At 49.7% G+C, this 16,577-nt stretch overlaps 1 protein-coding gene across 11 annotated transcripts in view; it reads left to right on the top strand.

The window, feature by feature from the left end:
• Nucleotides 1–16,577, top strand: part of C28H10orf143 (chromosome 28 C10orf143 homolog) — a 97,306-nt gene that overhangs the window by 25,900 nt on the left and 54,829 nt on the right. For 5 of the 11 annotated variants that reach the window (XR_005380783.1, XR_005380784.1, XR_005380785.1 and 2 more), the window contains one exon: nucleotides 9,900–10,460. The exons of 2 other annotated variants lie outside the window; for them this stretch is intronic. Coding sequence is in view for 4 of the 9 variants with exons in the window: in XM_038579138.1 (XP_038435066.1) it covers nucleotides 9,221–9,458; nucleotides 9,900–9,910 (249 nt within the window). In the remaining 5 variants the exon portion in view is untranslated. Of the gene's footprint in view, nucleotides 1–9,220; nucleotides 9,459–9,899; nucleotides 10,461–16,577 lie in introns of those variants that run through there. 4 more of the 11 variants (XM_038579138.1, XM_038579137.1, XM_038579136.1 and 1 more) reach the window with 1 other exon arrangement.

Here is a 16,577-nt window from a genome sequence, read left to right as displayed (position 1 = left end):
CTGTTTTAAACATGGGCCTCTGGTTCTTTGTTGCCCTCTCTCCGGTCCCTGGGTCTAGCCCAGCAAGCTCTGTGTTGGGGAGCGTGGCCAGAACCTGCTCCCCCTCGGGGTCAGCTGGCGGTGTGGTGTGCCTGGGCATTAGACTGAGAAAGAGTCAGGTCCTTAATGTTGCTCGCTGGTGTGTGTGTGTTCTGTTACCTGGGGTTAACTGTATTTTATCACCCAGACTTGTAGAGAATTGTCATATAAAGGCCAAAGTGCAAAACATGACATTTTTGTTTTAGGGACCCTTCACCCCACACAACCCAACAAGTTGATTTTGGATTACAGCCCGTTAATTGGTGTTGAGGGCAAATACTATGCGAGTGGTCTCAGTGAGCTGCTGTTCTACTCACTTTTTGACACTGAGATGCCCCGTCTGACTGCGGGGACTAGGGGGTGGGAGCAGAAATCGAGGGCCTGACATCGGGGCCTTGGTCTATGCCTGCTGCCTGGCACCCCTGCAGGGATGGCGGGGCAGCCCACGTGTGATTATTTTGATTCTAAGTGGATACACTCACTTTCTTTGCACTTTTTTATCTCCAAATGGTCGACCTTTAAAATATTTGTTTTATTTTACTTACCTGTCTTATTGATAATTCTCCCTACGTCTGTAGCATCTCTAAACAAAGCACTAAAACAGGAACAGCCCCAGAACCTGTGTGCACGAGCGTCTGCCTTTCTCCTGTGCCGGCGTCGCATAGGGCGATGGCTGTGGCCAAGCTCAGCGGCCCAGGTGTCAAGCCGCGGATGAGACTGAGATGAAAATGTAATGTCCTGACACAGATGAAGGAAGATCGATGTGCAGTGGTCTGGTCTTTGTGTCCTGTTTCAGCAATAGCTAGTTCTTGTCAGTCTTTTATTCTTATGTCCTGAGAGGAGAAAACACAATCAGGTGGATCAAGTGAATTTCATTGATTATTCTGTGAGAATCAATTTATGCTTGTCCATTTTCCCCGGGTTTGTCGGGGACCCTAGATTCATTGAACCCCGTCCATTTACAGATAAGGAGAATCGGGTTCTCCATGGTCGAAGGGCAGGCTGGGGCTCCAGCTCCCTTTGCAGCCCGCCCCTCTCTGCCCCTCTCTGCCCATCTCTGCTCCTCTTGGCCCGGACGTGTGTTGACTGCCAGGCTCCCTGCCCCACACTGGGTGCAGCGAGCAGCTCTAACCCACTGGGAGGCATGCCGTGAGGGCCCGGCTCTTCGCAGACATCACGCCCAGACGCAAGGAGAGCTCCTTGGTGAAGGCATGGCACTGAATTATTATTATCTGGAAGAGTGGCCTGGCCAGGAGAAGAGTTCGGCTGTGTCAGTACAGCCAAGTGTGAATCCCAAAATAGAGGGGTTTGAATAGACTTTCTTACAAAATCTTCAGATTTAGCTTCTGGCAATAAATGTTTTCTCTAGAGTATGGGAACCAAGAAAATAGTTTTTTTTTTTTTTTTTTTAAACTATGTTTCCAGACTCTGAAGGATCCCAGAGCTTTTAGATGACCAGAGAAACAAAACGAACACTTCTTTCTCTATAAATAAAGTAAGTGGAAGTATGAGGAGATGGTGACATGGATTAAAAGTGCTTTAAGGAAAAGGTAATTTAGACTGTCTAGGAGCCTACCAGGCTGTGCTGATGCTTGTGTGCTGCCTTCTGCTCCAGGTGAGAGCGTCAGGTACATGGTCACTTTGGTGAGTGCAGAGAGAAGACAAGAGCATCACATACGGACCCATCCCTGGTGGCTGTTACGAGGTCCTCCTTTGTTGGGGTTGGTCCTGGAATGGGCGGGGGGAGGGAGGCTGGGGGCTGGAATTCTAATGCCCAGAGGCAGATGTGACTTTGACCAGTGGAGGCATGGGAGCCAGAACCTGGAGCCTTGCATAAAGTCTTGAGCCCAGATCATCTCTCTGTACCTTAAGGGGATTAGACATTAAAATAGCAGGCCATACATGGGTGTGGGCTCCAAATCTGTTCTGTCCCCGTGGTACATGAACCAAAAGAAAAGCACGGACACAAAATAGATACAGACTCTTGAAGTCCTTTAAGCCTTGGACAGTGGCAAATGCAGAATCATCCTGCGAGTGCACCTCCACCATCCGAGGCACACAGCATTCAGAGCTGAGACCGTGTGCGTGGAGGATGTCGCCTCAGCGTATAAACAACATAAACAGATCTACCACTGCGGGGCGTGGGGGGGCACCTCAGGAATTATAACGAGAATACAAACCTCCAAGATTCTGAAATATAAAAGAATCTCACTGTGTGAAGTTCACTATAAAGATAATTGTTTGAAATTTCAAAAAAACTGATTAAGAAGAAACAGCCAGGGGTACCCCGGTGGTACAGTCGGTTAAGACTGACTCTCAGTTTTGGCTCAGAGTCCTGAGATTGAGCCCCGTGTCGGGCTCTGCACTCAACAGGGAGTCTGCTTGAAGTTCTTACTCACCCTCTGCCCCTCCCCCGACTCAGGGACTCTCTCTAAAAATAAAACTAAATCTTAAGAAGACAGAGGCATAATGAAAGGAGAGCACAGTGTGGAAAAAAAATTGGAAGGCCGGAAAAAAAAAAAAAACCCTAAAAGTGAGTGATACAATCATTGAAGTAACATAGTTAAAGACAGAATTAGTGAACTAGTTTATCTGGGGAAGTCATCCCAAACAGCTTGGGACGTAAAGAGATGGAAAGTATGAAAGTGTGATTGAGAGAGGAAAGAATGGAAGGTCTGTCAGGAAATCCAGAAGAACAAATTTAGAGAACAGGAGAGGAAGAGATAATGAAAAGGCCTGACTTGAAAAGACTCGTGGCTTTTGAAAAAACAGCAGCTGAGAATTTCCCAGAATTAAAGAAAGACATGTGTAGCCGGATAATTTTGAAGAGGAAGAACAAGGTGACAAAGATCACCCACCTGTCAGATGTCAAGATGCATTACCAAGTTGTAAGAATTCAGACAATGTGCTGTTGGCCGAGGGTTAGGGAAATAGACCAGTGAAATAAGTTTGAGGGCTTTAAACTTGGGTATAACGCAGCTTAGTGCATTGCAGAGAAGGCAACTCAGGTGGGAGCCACCAGGTCCTCTAACTGCTAAGACGTGTGGCCATCTGTATGAGGAAAAATCAGATTAGATCTCTACCCTACACACAGATCAATCCTGAGAGCTGGAGAGAAGGTTAAAGACCCTAAATGTGCAAAGTAAATAAACGGAGAATTATAAAATCTCATAAAGCCACAGGGAAAAGATTGATACACTTGACTGTACCTAAGACATTGCATTACCCAAATTCCTCATCACTGTTCAAGAAGATGCCGTAAAGCAGGAAGACAGTTGTGACATACCAAATGGACCTAGCAGGTTCATGGACAAAGTCTATGAATTGGCATTTCAGAGAAGAGGAAACCAAATCAGCCAGTGAACATAACGGACATTGAGCCTTGCTAGTGATTAAGGGTATCAACTTAAATCATCAAATTAGCAGAAAAAATAGTCACAGTAGCTCTGAAGTGTGGAGGAGGATATGAGACATCCTCTATTGTCTAGTCCACCTCCCCTGGCTTCAGTCCTGCCCGCTTATCCTTTCCCCGCATCTAAAGCATTGCTTCCCAAACTTGAACTCTTTAAAGATGATCGGTAGGAGACTGATGGTGAACAGTGTGCTGAGTCGCTCATTAGAAGCTGATGATGAAAATGTGGGCAGGAATGCGGAGTGAAAGGATCTGCCCACCACCTTGGAAGCCGTGTACCTTGGGATGGTGACTGGGAGATCAGATACCAGCTAAGGGTGGTGACAGGCACTCCCTGGGACCCAGAAGATTCCTTCCTGGGAAGGAACCCTAGCAGATGCCTGAAGAAATGTCAACAAAAAATTATAGTAGCATTGCTTGCTTAGCAAAAATCCAGAACAACTCACCTGTCCAGTAGGACAATGGACAAGTGGATTTGGGTATATTAATTCAACAAAATATACACAATAAGAATGGATGAATTAAGGTAATGACAGGAGGCTGTGTATAGAATGGTACCATTTAGATGCAATATTAAACATGGAAAACGTTAGTATTAACTGAAAGAGTAAGTAATGTTCCTGAGAATGAGAGACCTCAAGTTCAGGACGATGAGCTTATTTCTCCTTAGGGTGCGAGGGCTCAGGATCTGCAGGGTGTATCTCCTGTTCTCCCTCCCAAGCGATGCGGTGCTTCATGAGGGTGTGGTACATTTTTGTACCTTTTTGTACTCCTGGAATCATGGTGGGCGGGTCTTGGGCTTGATGTCTCTGCACATCTGTCATGGATGCGGAAAGACATGGAAGTGGAAAGACAATACAGGGGAAGTCCTGCGGGGCTGCTGGGGAGACGTAATGGATTGTTCTGGGGGCGGGGGGATGATGCTTTCACCGCACACCTCTTGGTGAAAACAGACACCAGAAGACCGTGGCAGGACATCTTTGATGTGGTCAGGGGGTGGGGGGCAGTGCCTGTGTGAACACGTGGGCTGGCTGTGGTAAGCATAGGGTAGGATGGCCGGTGCAGTGGGAGCCCTCCCCACACCCCACCCCCCCGCGGGAAATGTGGATGTCCACCAAGGTGGACTCAGACCAGTAACAGATGAATCGGGAAAGTTATCAAAAAGCTGGATGAGTTAACGTTAGAAAAACTACTACACTGGTAAAAGGAAAAAAAAAAAACCAAATGATTGTCTAAATAGATGCAGAAACAACATCCAGTTACTCCAAATCCCACTCACAATGAAAACTACGCAAACCAGAAATAGAAGTGTTTATCCTGGGGAGGCGTAGGGTTTGTCCTATTTAGTGGAAGCATTTCTGTTGAAGAGGGAAACACAAGTTTGCCTGCTGTTGCCACTTCTGTTTAGTGCACGAGTGTGCGGGTGTGCTGGGTTCCTGACTCTCCAGGGAGGGATAATGCTCTGACCTTTGGCACGTTAAGAAAAAGAAGCAATGGTGTAAAAATTGGAAAGGAAAGAAGTAAACTTATTTCCAGATGATATAATTATCTGCATAGAAAATCCAAGAAAAGCTACAGATAGTGCTAGAACTACTATTCGCCACGCTTGCTGGATAGGAGATGAACACTCAAGCATAGGATGGATGAATGGATAAAGAAACTGTCGTATATATACATAGTGGAATGTTATTCGGCCATAAAGAGAATGAAATCCTGCAACAACAAGGATGAAGCTTAGGGCGTGACGCTGAGTGAGAGAAGTCAGAAAAAGATTCCTCTCATACGATCCCACTTACATGTGGAATTTTTTTTTTTTTTAACATGTGGAATTTTTTTATTTAAAAAAAGAAAAAGCAGCTCATAGATACTGAGAGCAGATTGGTGGATGCCAAAGGCAGGGAATGAGAGGTCAAAAGGTATAAAATGAAAAAACTAAAACAAAAATTTAAAAAGACAGCAGCACCCAGTAAGTAGGTTCTTTAAAGTCCTCAGGCTCCTCACAGGGAAGCCTGCGTGAGACCCCAGCATCCGCTCCTAGTGCCAGTGGCCCTCCACTAGAGCCCACATCCGGAGTTTGAGATAATGCAATGTAAGAGAACAATCTGGGAACCGGATTTTGGACCGTCTGTCCTCCGTGCCTGCTTTTAAAGTCCAGGAAAGCTCTGCGTGCAGTTTGTTTTTTAGTTTTGAACTCAAGGCTTTTCCTAGAACGCGCATTCCTCCGTATCCCCTATTTTCAAAATGACCTGTTTGTCGTCTTAATAAGCTCAACAGTATTCCTCTGTGATCCTCGTGCATCTGGGGCGTGAGCGCTGTCGGTTGGCCTGCTTGGGGCAGGTGGAGCTGCTCCCAGCACAGGCCCGAGCCTGGGTGCAGCCCTAGATCTTCCTCCCCAGCACGAGCACCACTCAGCCTCAGAAGTGGGGAAGGTTATGGGATGCCACCTGGCCTGACTCCACCTCCCCTGACTGCAGTCCCAGCCACTTATCCTTTCCCCCAGTCTGAACAGAGTGTTCCTCAAACTTGATCCCTTCGAGGATAATCAGTGGGAGACATTATAAAGTGCTCATTATTGTTCCAAGTTCCTCGTTCCAAGCTATTGCTGAGTACTGCTCAGTACTGAGCTTTGTTCCTGTTGTCCACTCCCACCCCCGGGAAGGGTCTTACAGCGGTTAGGCTAGGGCAAGTTCCAGAGCCTTCGAGCTATGGGAAAATCTGAAACAGAGGCAAAAAGAGTGATCTTTACAATGCAGTGCCCTTTCCCTTGATATGGGCCCTGCTCTCCACAGCTCCTTCAGACTCAGGCTGACAAGTAAGCCTTCATAGCAAGGTGGAAGGCCAGTTCAAATACAGACTTCTTGGATTTCTTGGAGTTCCATGCTGGGATCTGCTGGGATGAGGGAAAGCTGGCTCCTGGGCACAGCCCAGACTCTGTCCTGCATGACATGGGGCCTTGAGCACATTAAAAGGACAGTCCGGGCTCCTTGTCATCCCCACTCCCACCTCACATAACCCTCTCCAACAAGCAGCTACCCCTTGGAGTAGGGCAGGAGTGGGGTGGTCTGTCCTCAGGAGAATGTACCTGGAGAAAGGCTGGCCCGGGCCCAGGAAGTAGGCTCTGGAACGGGGACAGGGGCTTAGGGTCAGAACATCCCACTGGCCCTGTGGATTCTTTACCCCATGGAGAGGCACAGCCAGAGGGGGCCCTCTGATGCAGGAGGCCCCAGGCGGTGGGCTCACTGGTAAGGTAGCTTGGATGGAGGGAGAGAAAGGTGAACTCTTACTCAGTGGTAATAATTAGGAAACAAACCACATTCACGTTATTTCTTCCGGATGAGAGGAGCAGCGCATCTCGGCTGACTAGAAGAACAGAGCAAAAGCTTCGTGAAGAGTAAAATCTGTTCCATCCCAAGGAGAGGGTGAACTGTATTAAAAGGCAAGTTAGCACTTTCAGAAAAATGTGACTTAGGCTTCCTCAGGTCCGTCCAGTATCCTTTCAGATCAGCCTGCAGGATTCTCTCCGGTATTTGTCACAAGCTGGGTCCGCTAGTGACAGCCTGTCTGTGTACCCGGGCTGTTTCAGGAGCGCCTTGGTTTCTGGGGGCTAGTTTGGTTGGATCTAGAACTCTCTAGGGATTGTCGGTCAGCACTTTGAATAGCCCTCTCACTGCCTTCTGACTTCTGTGTTTGACGGGAAGGCGGCCCGTAATCTGCAGGATCCCTCGAATGCGACACGATGCTTCTGTCTCTCTGCGGGCGAGAGGATTCCTGCTTTGACACTGTCCTTCTGCTGTGTCCACGTGCGGACCGTCTGGGCCCGAGGCCCTTGTATCACAGTATTAGAAATGAAGAAAAGCTGTCTTTAACAAACGTCTTTCTCATCGTAGAAAAATGTCAGAGTTGTATTTTATCAAAAGCCATGTGTTCCCACTGTTTCTTACAAGATGACTTTCCAGCCTGATGGGGCAACAGGGCATCGTCAGTGAGCATGAGACTTGGGGGAAGGCTCCTGTTGAGTCAGAGACGCGGTCAGCGCCCAGACCCCACCTGTCACACTGCAGAGTCCTTGGACCCCACAGCCTCCCTCTAGATCAGGGACAGGATAGGCTCCTCTTCGGGTGTCACTGTGGCTCCGTGCTGCAGAAGGGACCTTGATAATTAGAACGCGTCTAGAAGAGTGAATGGGACGATGTGGGAACCTGACCCGCCATTGGCTGACAGGCTTAAAGGAGCAGGTTCTGCAGGTTCTTTTGTGCTTAAGATCCTGGGTCTGGGTTTTCATAGTGATGTGGCTCTGTCTGTCTCACTGTTTCCAGTCTGGTCCGTTCTGCCTCCAGCACGTCTTCACATAACCCCATTGCGCCACAGGAGGGCGGGTGGGGCCAGACAGAGACCTCTCAGTGAAGACCTTTTTATTTATTATTTTTTAAAGATTTTACTTATTTATTCATGAGAGACACAGAGGCCAGCCAGAGAGAGAAGCAGGCTCCCTGCGGGGAGCCCCATGCGGGACTCAATCCCAGGACCCCGGGATCCTGCTCTGAGCCAAAGGCAGACTTTCAACTGCTGAGCCACCCAGGCACCCCAGTAGAGACCTTTTTATTTTATTTTTTTAAGATTTATTTATTTATTTATTTATTTATTTATTCATTCATGATAGACATAGATCGAGAGAGAGAGAGGCAGAGACACAGGCGGAGGGAGAAGCAGGCTCCATGCCGGGACCCCAGTGCAGGACTCGATCCCGGGACTCCAGGATGGCATGCTGGGCCAAAGGCAGGCACTAAACTGCTGAGCCACCCAGGGATCCCTAGTAAAGGCCTTTTTAAAAAGAAAATTTAGTTTATGAGCCACATGGTGGTGGTGCTGTTGGCAACAGTGTTGATGATGATGATGATGATGGAGGAGGAGGAGGAGAAGATGACGATGAAGAGCATTGTCTGGTCCCCTTCCCACCAGGCCATCCACTGTCCCCCAGAAAGAGGCCCCGTCCTCTGGAGTCTGGCCTCCTGAGCCCGTCTGCTGCATTCCCTGTCCCACAGCATCTCACAGGGAGCTTTGCCAGCTCTAACCTCATATCTGCTACTTCCTGTGCCTGGAGCAGAGCGTCTCATTGGGTGCCTCTGCCTGGAGTCTCACGGCAGGAGCTTCCTGGCCAGAGACGTTTGGGAAAAGCTACATCCCCTCCCCACTTTTTGGAGATTTGATGCATAGATGATCAAAGAACAAGAATCATGGTAAAGACACTCGTTTGATTTTGTTCAATCCAGTGTTTGCAAAACGTCCTTTTGTAAAGGATGCCTGTTACACATGCATCTCTGGGACTGTTTTGGGAAACACAGGCCTGTTGAATCCTTGCCTGTATTCACAATCAGGGTACAGCCTGAGCTTCCAGACAGATCTCCTGTCCCTGCCTGTGTGTGCTGTGAACCCTGGCTTCCCTCATCCCAGATGACTTCTCTAGTTCTGGAACATTCTGACCTGCCGTTCCTATTACCTGGGAGGCCCTCCCCAACCCTGAAAGATTCTTGGTCCTCTCCTATGTGAAGCCTTCCAGACCCCTCAGCAGGGAGAATCAGCGGCCTCCAGACCATCCCCTTCCAATCCACCTGTATGATCCACCCTTGTGACACGGGGGCTCACAAGCCTGGGTGCCACCTTGCCTCCTGCTCACCAGTCCCAGGTCTCTCAGGCTGGGTCCCCATGGCTCAGGGCAGCACTGCCTTCTAGGAAATGGACACCATCGTGGACCAGCCCGCTGGCATCATGATGTGGTCTTGGAGAGCAGGGCTCCCCTGCCGGCTCCTGCCACTGGGCCACAGATCCACACCGCTCTTTGCCGGGATTGTGGCCAAGTGGGACAACGGTTTCTACATGCCGGACAAGACCTCGTTTCACAGTGGCACAGCGTCTGGCCACCTGTCCGCCCCTAGCCATCTGGTCCTCCCAGTTATTTCTGCGGGTGAAGGTGAGGAGGCATGAGGTGAGGTGGGCAGCAGTCCTGGATGCTTACAAACCTGGGTCATTTCCAGAGCCTGGTCCCCCTGAGAGGGGCCACTACAGCGCCTTTGTGATGGATCCCTGTTCAATATTTAGACATTGTACTTTTTAAATTCTGTTTTATGAATATATAAATTATATTTTCACTCTTTTTTTTTCTCATAGCACTGTAGGGGAGAACAAAAATGATGTTTATTGAGAACGTTCTATGTAACAGGCACTGTAGGAAGTGCTTTAAATATCTTTTATTACATGCTAATATATAGTCTGTAAATGTGTATTTACTTCATAAATAAAACATCCTTTACAAGTGGTAGCCCTGTCATCTTAAATGCAGTACTTCGTTCATGTGGGTGAACAGACAGCCACGATAAATTAATTCCCACGATGTATTTTTGTATCATCGTAGGGACATCTTAACCACACCGAGAACCATTAAGGAGCAAGCTGGAAGGTTCCAGTTTGGGTCTCAAGACGTCCATGTGCCAACAAGTGTCAATCTCACAGATGGACCTGGGCACCCACCTGTTGGAATCACCGGTTCAGGAGATCCCATCGCCTACCGCGCTAGAGCCAGGAGGACCCCCATCACCTCATAGGAGCCTTCGGACTGTTGGCACCTGCTGCACCCTTCAGATGTATCTTCTTGACAAGGAAATCATTTGCATCATGTAAAAGTTAAAGAACATTTCAGTGTCAAATTTCCTATGAAGTTAGAGAACCCTGTGGCTCATGGAACCATATCCAGATGTAGCTCTGCTTTCAGACTCTCCAGTAGTTTTGTGGTTGTACCCAGGGCTCCTTATATGCTCATTTTTAATTAAAAGATTTATTTTTATATTTAAAATACTCTATAATCTTAAACTGAATTTTACTAAATGTTGGTGTCCATTCCGTTCTGTGTAATTCCCCAAATGAAGTTATCGGGCACAGGGCCTCTTTTATATTAAAATTGAAATTTCTCACTTTTCTTGGGTTTTCAATGCATCATCTGACTGTGGAGACGGGTGTCACTTTCCCTGGATCTGAAGGCTTCCTGAGATGTCCTAGTACTTACCAGACACGGTCCTCACAAAATCACTGGGTTCCAGCTCCACTCTCAGGCTCTTTACCCTTCCAAGGCCAGGGTGGTGGGCAGAGGCCCTGCACTCCCTGCCTGGTCATCTCATGCCCATGGCCTGTTCCCTGCCAGCGGCTGTCCCTCAGCACCGACATCCGCAGGGCCAGCCCGCCAGCGGTCACGGCATGTGGTCATGGAGGGACTTCACGTGGCGCAGAAGGGCAGACCGGGTGTTGGGAGGAAACCCGTACGACACCAGCTGTGCTGTGGATTATCCGGGATCACAGGGCACTGCTGTGTCGCAGGAAAGAGGAGACTGCCTCCGGCATCCGGGGAGGTCACAAGTCCTGTGGCCCAGAGTCAGGTCACCAACTGCCGGGGATGAGCCAGCCGTCCTCACCAGGATGACCAGGCCTGGAGCGGCGAGCCTGAGGTCTGTGGCCGTGAAACAGGTGCCATCAGGGAGCTTTCTTGTGCTCCTCTCTGCTAAAGGAGACGCGTCGTAATTCTTAGAGAAACCGTGGGGGCGCAGAGCTTCTTAGATTCACAGCATTCCTTTTTGTGCGTCAGCCCGTCCGTTTCGCCCAGATTCACGGGGAGAGGAGGAGGCCGCACGTTTACTTAGTTGTGCTGGGGAACGAGCGCACACATCGCCGCGGCTACTTGGTGAAGAAAGCTTGTTCCGTGGAGAGTAAGCCCCCTGCCCCTTCCTGCCTGGTGGGAGGCACCCCGTGCAGAGCCAGCCAGATGGGGTGCAAGGCTCACGTCCCCCAGGGTGTCTGTGGGAGGGGGTGATGGCCCACAGGGTTTGCTGGGAGCAGAGAGAGGCATGCACGCATGGCCTGGGTGACCCTCGGTGGTCGCCCCTGTGCCCCAGTGCGCGACCCCTCAAACCCCAAAGCGGACACCCCTCTGGGAAGCCAGAGGACAGGAAAGCTTAGAGCAGCAGGGACAATGACAATGGTGGGGTGATGCTGGACCGGCAGCTTTCCCATGAATCCCTCCAGTTCCCCGACTGGGAGGGAACGCTCACGGAAGAGCGAGTCGGCGGGGTGCCCGCAAGGTGCGGCTCCGGTGTTAGCTCAGCATGTTGAGTCTGCTCAGGCCGGGTCACAGACTAGACCACCACGGGGTCCCCGTCCCAGGGCCCATCCTAGCCTGGCCTCCCCCGGCCGGCCTCCCCTGCCTTGCCTCCCCAAGGCGGCCTTTGGCCTCACCCTCAGCTCTCCCGCCTGCCCAGTCCACCTGGGCCCTGCAGCTTGGAGCCTCTGAGGGAAATCAGTGTCCAGGTAAAACTTCTTGTTTGCTTGGCCGTTTCATGACTATACGAGTGATGCTTGTTCGCTGTAGAAGACATGGGAAGCGGAGACAGGGAAGCAGGTGGTGGCTGTGGGCCCGTGTGGCCTGCTGCGGTGTGACAGTAGGGGCCCCCCTGCTCGTTGCAGGAGAACGTCGCGTGGGGTAGTGGCAGGTAGTCCGCCCTGGAGCCCAGGCCCATTGTTTTGACAGCTGCGACACCACGTCTTACCATTTTGCCAGAAAAGGTGGTTTATAAAGTCTGTAGGTAAGTGTGGGGACGTCTTTTCTGTCTTCAAGGTGAAGGCCAGGCCAGGACACCCAGCGTGGCAGGCTCGAAGGCCGCCCACGAAATGTGCTCATCCCTTTAAAGGGCTTCATCGGTGTTTACTTGTCAAAAGAGGAGGGAGAGAGCTGCCCTCGCACCCCGAGGAAGCGGGCTCGTGTTTGTGTGTGCGTGCTGCCGTTACACAACCTTTCGGTTTGTCCTTTAACCCACAATCCGCCGTTGTTTGTATTTGGTGCAGGGACAAAACATGACCACGTCCCTCTTATCCTTTCACGAAATGGGTTTATGGTGGCTTCGACACTGAGAAATTCTAAAACGCCCACTTCAGAGAACTCAAAAGCATGGTTAAGTGGTTAAGGAAGAGATGGTAACATTATTTGAAATGTTTTGCCTCCTTTAAAGATATATTTACAATTTTCTTTCTGAAACATTTAAAGTTATGCCTCAGACCATGCTTAGTACAGGAAAAATTATCCATCACTGAAAATGAAATACAAATATGGAAATCCCCAGAACCCTGTCATCCCAGTCTCGCCACTGACGGTGGCAGTTCCATGTCCGTCCCTGTAACACCGGCTCCGTAAACGTGTACGTCCATAGACGTGTACTTTTTGGTGTGAACGTCATGTGCATGTTTTCTTGGTGTGAATGTGTACGAGGTCCCCTCCTTCCAACGGCTGCAGATCGTCCCCTTGAGCAGAAATGCCCCAGCGCCCCGTCCGGTCCCCACGGAACGTGTGTGTCGCTGCTCCTCATTCCTCCATCCGTTTACTGCTCATCTATCTACTTGCTTTTTACAAAAATTACTGGATAATCATTCTTACACGTTTCCAGAAAGTTTTTCAATTATTTCCACAAGAGAACTTTCAGTGAGACAGAGGGTACATTCTGGTTGTCTGCCCTCCAGGACGTTGCTCCCAACAGCCCACGTCCCTTCTCTTTCACTAACACTCGGAAGAGTCTACTCTGTTCTTTTTTTAAACTTGGAACATTATGAACACGTCTGAAAGTCAGCAGAAGAAACAGTGCTGACTCCGGCTCAGCCCAGGGCCGGCTCGGCCGCCCACCCCCTCCACGCCCCGGAAGCAGGTCCCACACGTAACGTCGGGTCACCGTGCTTATTTCCGTGTGCTCTAGTCTCTAGGCTCTGGTTAAAGCTCTGCATGCTTTTGCAGTTTCATAAATGATTGGTTTGGTTTGGTTCAGTTTGTTTTTTTACGACTTGTACAAATTGGGATCCAAATAAGGTCTACCCATCCGGCGAGTTGATGAGTTCGGTGTCTTCTGATCAAGCATCTCCCTTCTGTTTACCCCCCTTGATTGTGCTTTCAAGAAACTGGTTTGTGTGTAGAGTTTGTGTCAAGATTGTGCTGATCGTGTCTCATGTTTTACCTACTCTTCTGACCGCTGTATATCCTGTAAGTTGGTAGTTGATCTGAAAGCTTGATCAGATTCGATTTTGTTTTTTGGGGAAAAGTTCTTTTTTGATCCTTGGCTTTCTGATCTTTGCCGCTGACTTTTCATTCTTTTAATCTGGGTGTCCTGCAGCCCATTTCTGGTACATTTATTGGCTGGGTACGTATCTTTTGTGTACTTCCCGTCTTCCCACTTTTCTATTGGAGCCTGCATCTTTTTGTTATTTATTTATAAGACTTCTTTATATATGAAGGCTAGTAAGTCTGTTTTTCTCTCATATGTTACAAATATTTTTCCCACTTTATAATTTTTATTTACCATCAGCGATGCTTATGGTACCCGTGGCCACATGGAGGATTACCTGTCATGTCTGTCAGCCTCTTTTTCTCTGGTTTCTAGCCTGAGAGTCACTCAAGAAAGGCCCTCTTTCCCCCAAATTCTGTACATTATTTGAATTGATATGTCGCTATGCATCTACAACTTTGCAAGATTTTTATTTCATTCTTAACATTTAAAACTGCTCTAGGTAGGGGCGCCTGGGTAGCTCAGTGGTTGAACGTCTGCCTTCAGGTCAGGTCATGATCCCAGGGTCCTGGGATTGAGTTCCACGTGGGGCTCCCCGCAGGGACCCTGCTTCTCCCTCTGCCTGGGTCTCTGCCTCTTTCTCCGTGTCTCTCATGAATAAATAAATAAAATCTTAAAAATTAAAAACTGCTCTAGCTAAAAATTTTGGGGGGCAAAGGATGATACATTCAGCTTGATTTCTTCCCCAGATATTAGCCAGTTATTCTAACCACATTTTTCTCCACTGATTGATTGTAAATTCCATGTCTACCATATATGGGATTGCTTCTGTGCTTTCTCTTCTGTTCTTTGATCTTTCTCATCTGGTGGCTGTAGCACTGCGTGTGCCTGTGTGTGTGTGCACACGTGTATGTGTGGGGGGTGCATGCATGTGTGTGGCTTTTTTTATTAAAACATAACACATGCAGAAAAGTGGAAAGTTGGGGTCTAGGCCCAGTGCATGTTCTGGTGTGGACGGGCTACTTCTCCATCGTCCTCGGTTTTTTGTCAGAATGCTCCTGGCTTTTCTCACAGGCTTATTCATCCAAACCAACGTCAGAATCATTTTATCAGATTTCAAAAATAAAAGCCACGTGAGATATCAATTGGATTTCTGCTGAATTTACTGATTAATTGCAGGATAAGCAGTTGCTTTCCAGCACTGAGACTTAACCACTCAGAGACACGGAGTATTTTGCTACGATAAACACTTCTTACATATAAGGGCTTCCTTTATATATAAGGGCTTCCTTTTCTTTCTGTTTTTGGTTTTTGTTTTGTTAGTACTCGCAGCTCAATCCTAGGTTATCTTTTTTCCATTACATTTTCTGATTATAAGTGATTCCAGATCATTTCCTGGAATCTTGCTGTTTAAAACTGAATAGTGCATTTTTTCCCCCAAATGCCATGAGAAGGAAGCTTCTCTGTACTTAGCGACGTCATATGTAAGTGTACCGAATGATCATTTTTAACAATTTAAAACCCTTGGAGGGAATGATTATCCTCACCCTTCTGATGGAGACAGTGGCTTGTGCAAACCAGACTTCTCAGACCCCAGCACCTGCCCCCGGGGAACGTGCTCCTCCAACCACAGGTGGGTCCCGGGGATGGGAGGGTCTCACTAAGATGCAAACACTAGTTCTGGGCGGGTCCCTGAGTTCTGCCTTTCGATGAGCTCCCACGAGATGTGGCCACCACGTTCTGAGAACCTGGGCATCCCTGAGTCCCTGAGAGTGTGAGCACATGGGGCCTCTGTGGAGGCGCAGACAGCTCCCTGCTTCTACGTGGAAAGTATCTCCAGTTTTCTGGAAGAATTTGAATAGTTAACTTTGCCAGATGAGGCAGCCCTCAAACCCACTACCGGGGGTGGTGGTGTCTGGAGGATTGCAGGGTGGGGGGCAGGTGCCCGCCTGGGACTCCTCTGCTTCTCCCAGCACTGACCCTGGGCCTCGGTTTCCTCTTCTGGAAAATGCTTCAGGACCCACTGTGAGCAGTGAGCGGTGGAGTGATGCACGTGAGATGCTCTGACGGCCTGGCGGTAGTGACCGTGACTGCACGACTATGCTCGGGGCCTCAGAGTCCACTGCCCTGAGTCCCAGGACGTCAGTAACGGGGCCTAGCAGCCAGGGCCCCCTCCCCAGCAGGGCAGGCCGCGTGCAGGGCACCAGCCAGACCTCGCCCCGGGCTGGCTGCCCTCTGCACAGGACTGGCACTTGGGATTTCTGTGCACATTTTAAAGCACCTTTAGAAACTTGTGGCCTGGTTCTTTACAAATCCTTATGCCAATTTGGTGAGGATTTCTGGCCAGCGTGCACACGTGAGCTCGTGGCTCTGCAGCCCGCAGGAGGGCAGGGCTGTGCGCGCAGACTTGGCGGGGCTCAGCAGGGCACCGGGGGAGGGGGGGCTCCATGGGGACAGACTTCCAGAGCCTGAGAAGATAAAACAGCTCTTGGGAGTGTGGCGGTGAGAGTTGCGCGACAGCGTGAGCATGCTTAATGCCACTGACGTGGATGCTTAAAAAGAGCACGGTTTAGGTCATGTGTATTTTGCCACAGTGAGAAACCCATCCAGTCAAGGCTTACCAGGACTTTGTGCGAAGTGGAGGCGGTTCTTCCCCTCGCCTCCCAGGATCATCGGCAGTGGCTGGTCCACATGCTCATCACTCATTCTCCACTTCTCTTCCTCCAGCCACTGGAAACCCGGGGATAATCTGGGGACGCAGACACCCGCCCCCCGCCCTAGGTTCCATGGGCAGGTGGCCGCAGAGAGCTGGGGATGAGTCTTCGATCCCCACGTTTGGGGGCACACGGCGCCGGCAGGCGTTTGGACAGGCTCCACTCCCGGCCATGCAGAGCCGTCCTGCAGGGGGTGGCCCTCCCGGGCCTCCCGCCGAGTTACAGGCCGGGTCAGGGGACGCTGGATGGCAGAGCGCTGGGCAGTGACCCGGTGTCGGCCAGGACAAC

This window comes from Canis lupus, chromosome 28, assembly GCF_011100685.1.
Source record: "Canis lupus familiaris isolate Mischka breed German Shepherd chromosome 28, alternate assembly UU_Cfam_GSD_1.0, whole genome shotgun sequence".
Classification (NCBI taxonomy): Eukaryota; Metazoa; Chordata; class Mammalia; order Carnivora; family Canidae; genus Canis; species Canis lupus.
Note: the sequence above shows the minus strand (reverse complement) of the source record. Positions and strands in the feature narration are given on the sequence as shown.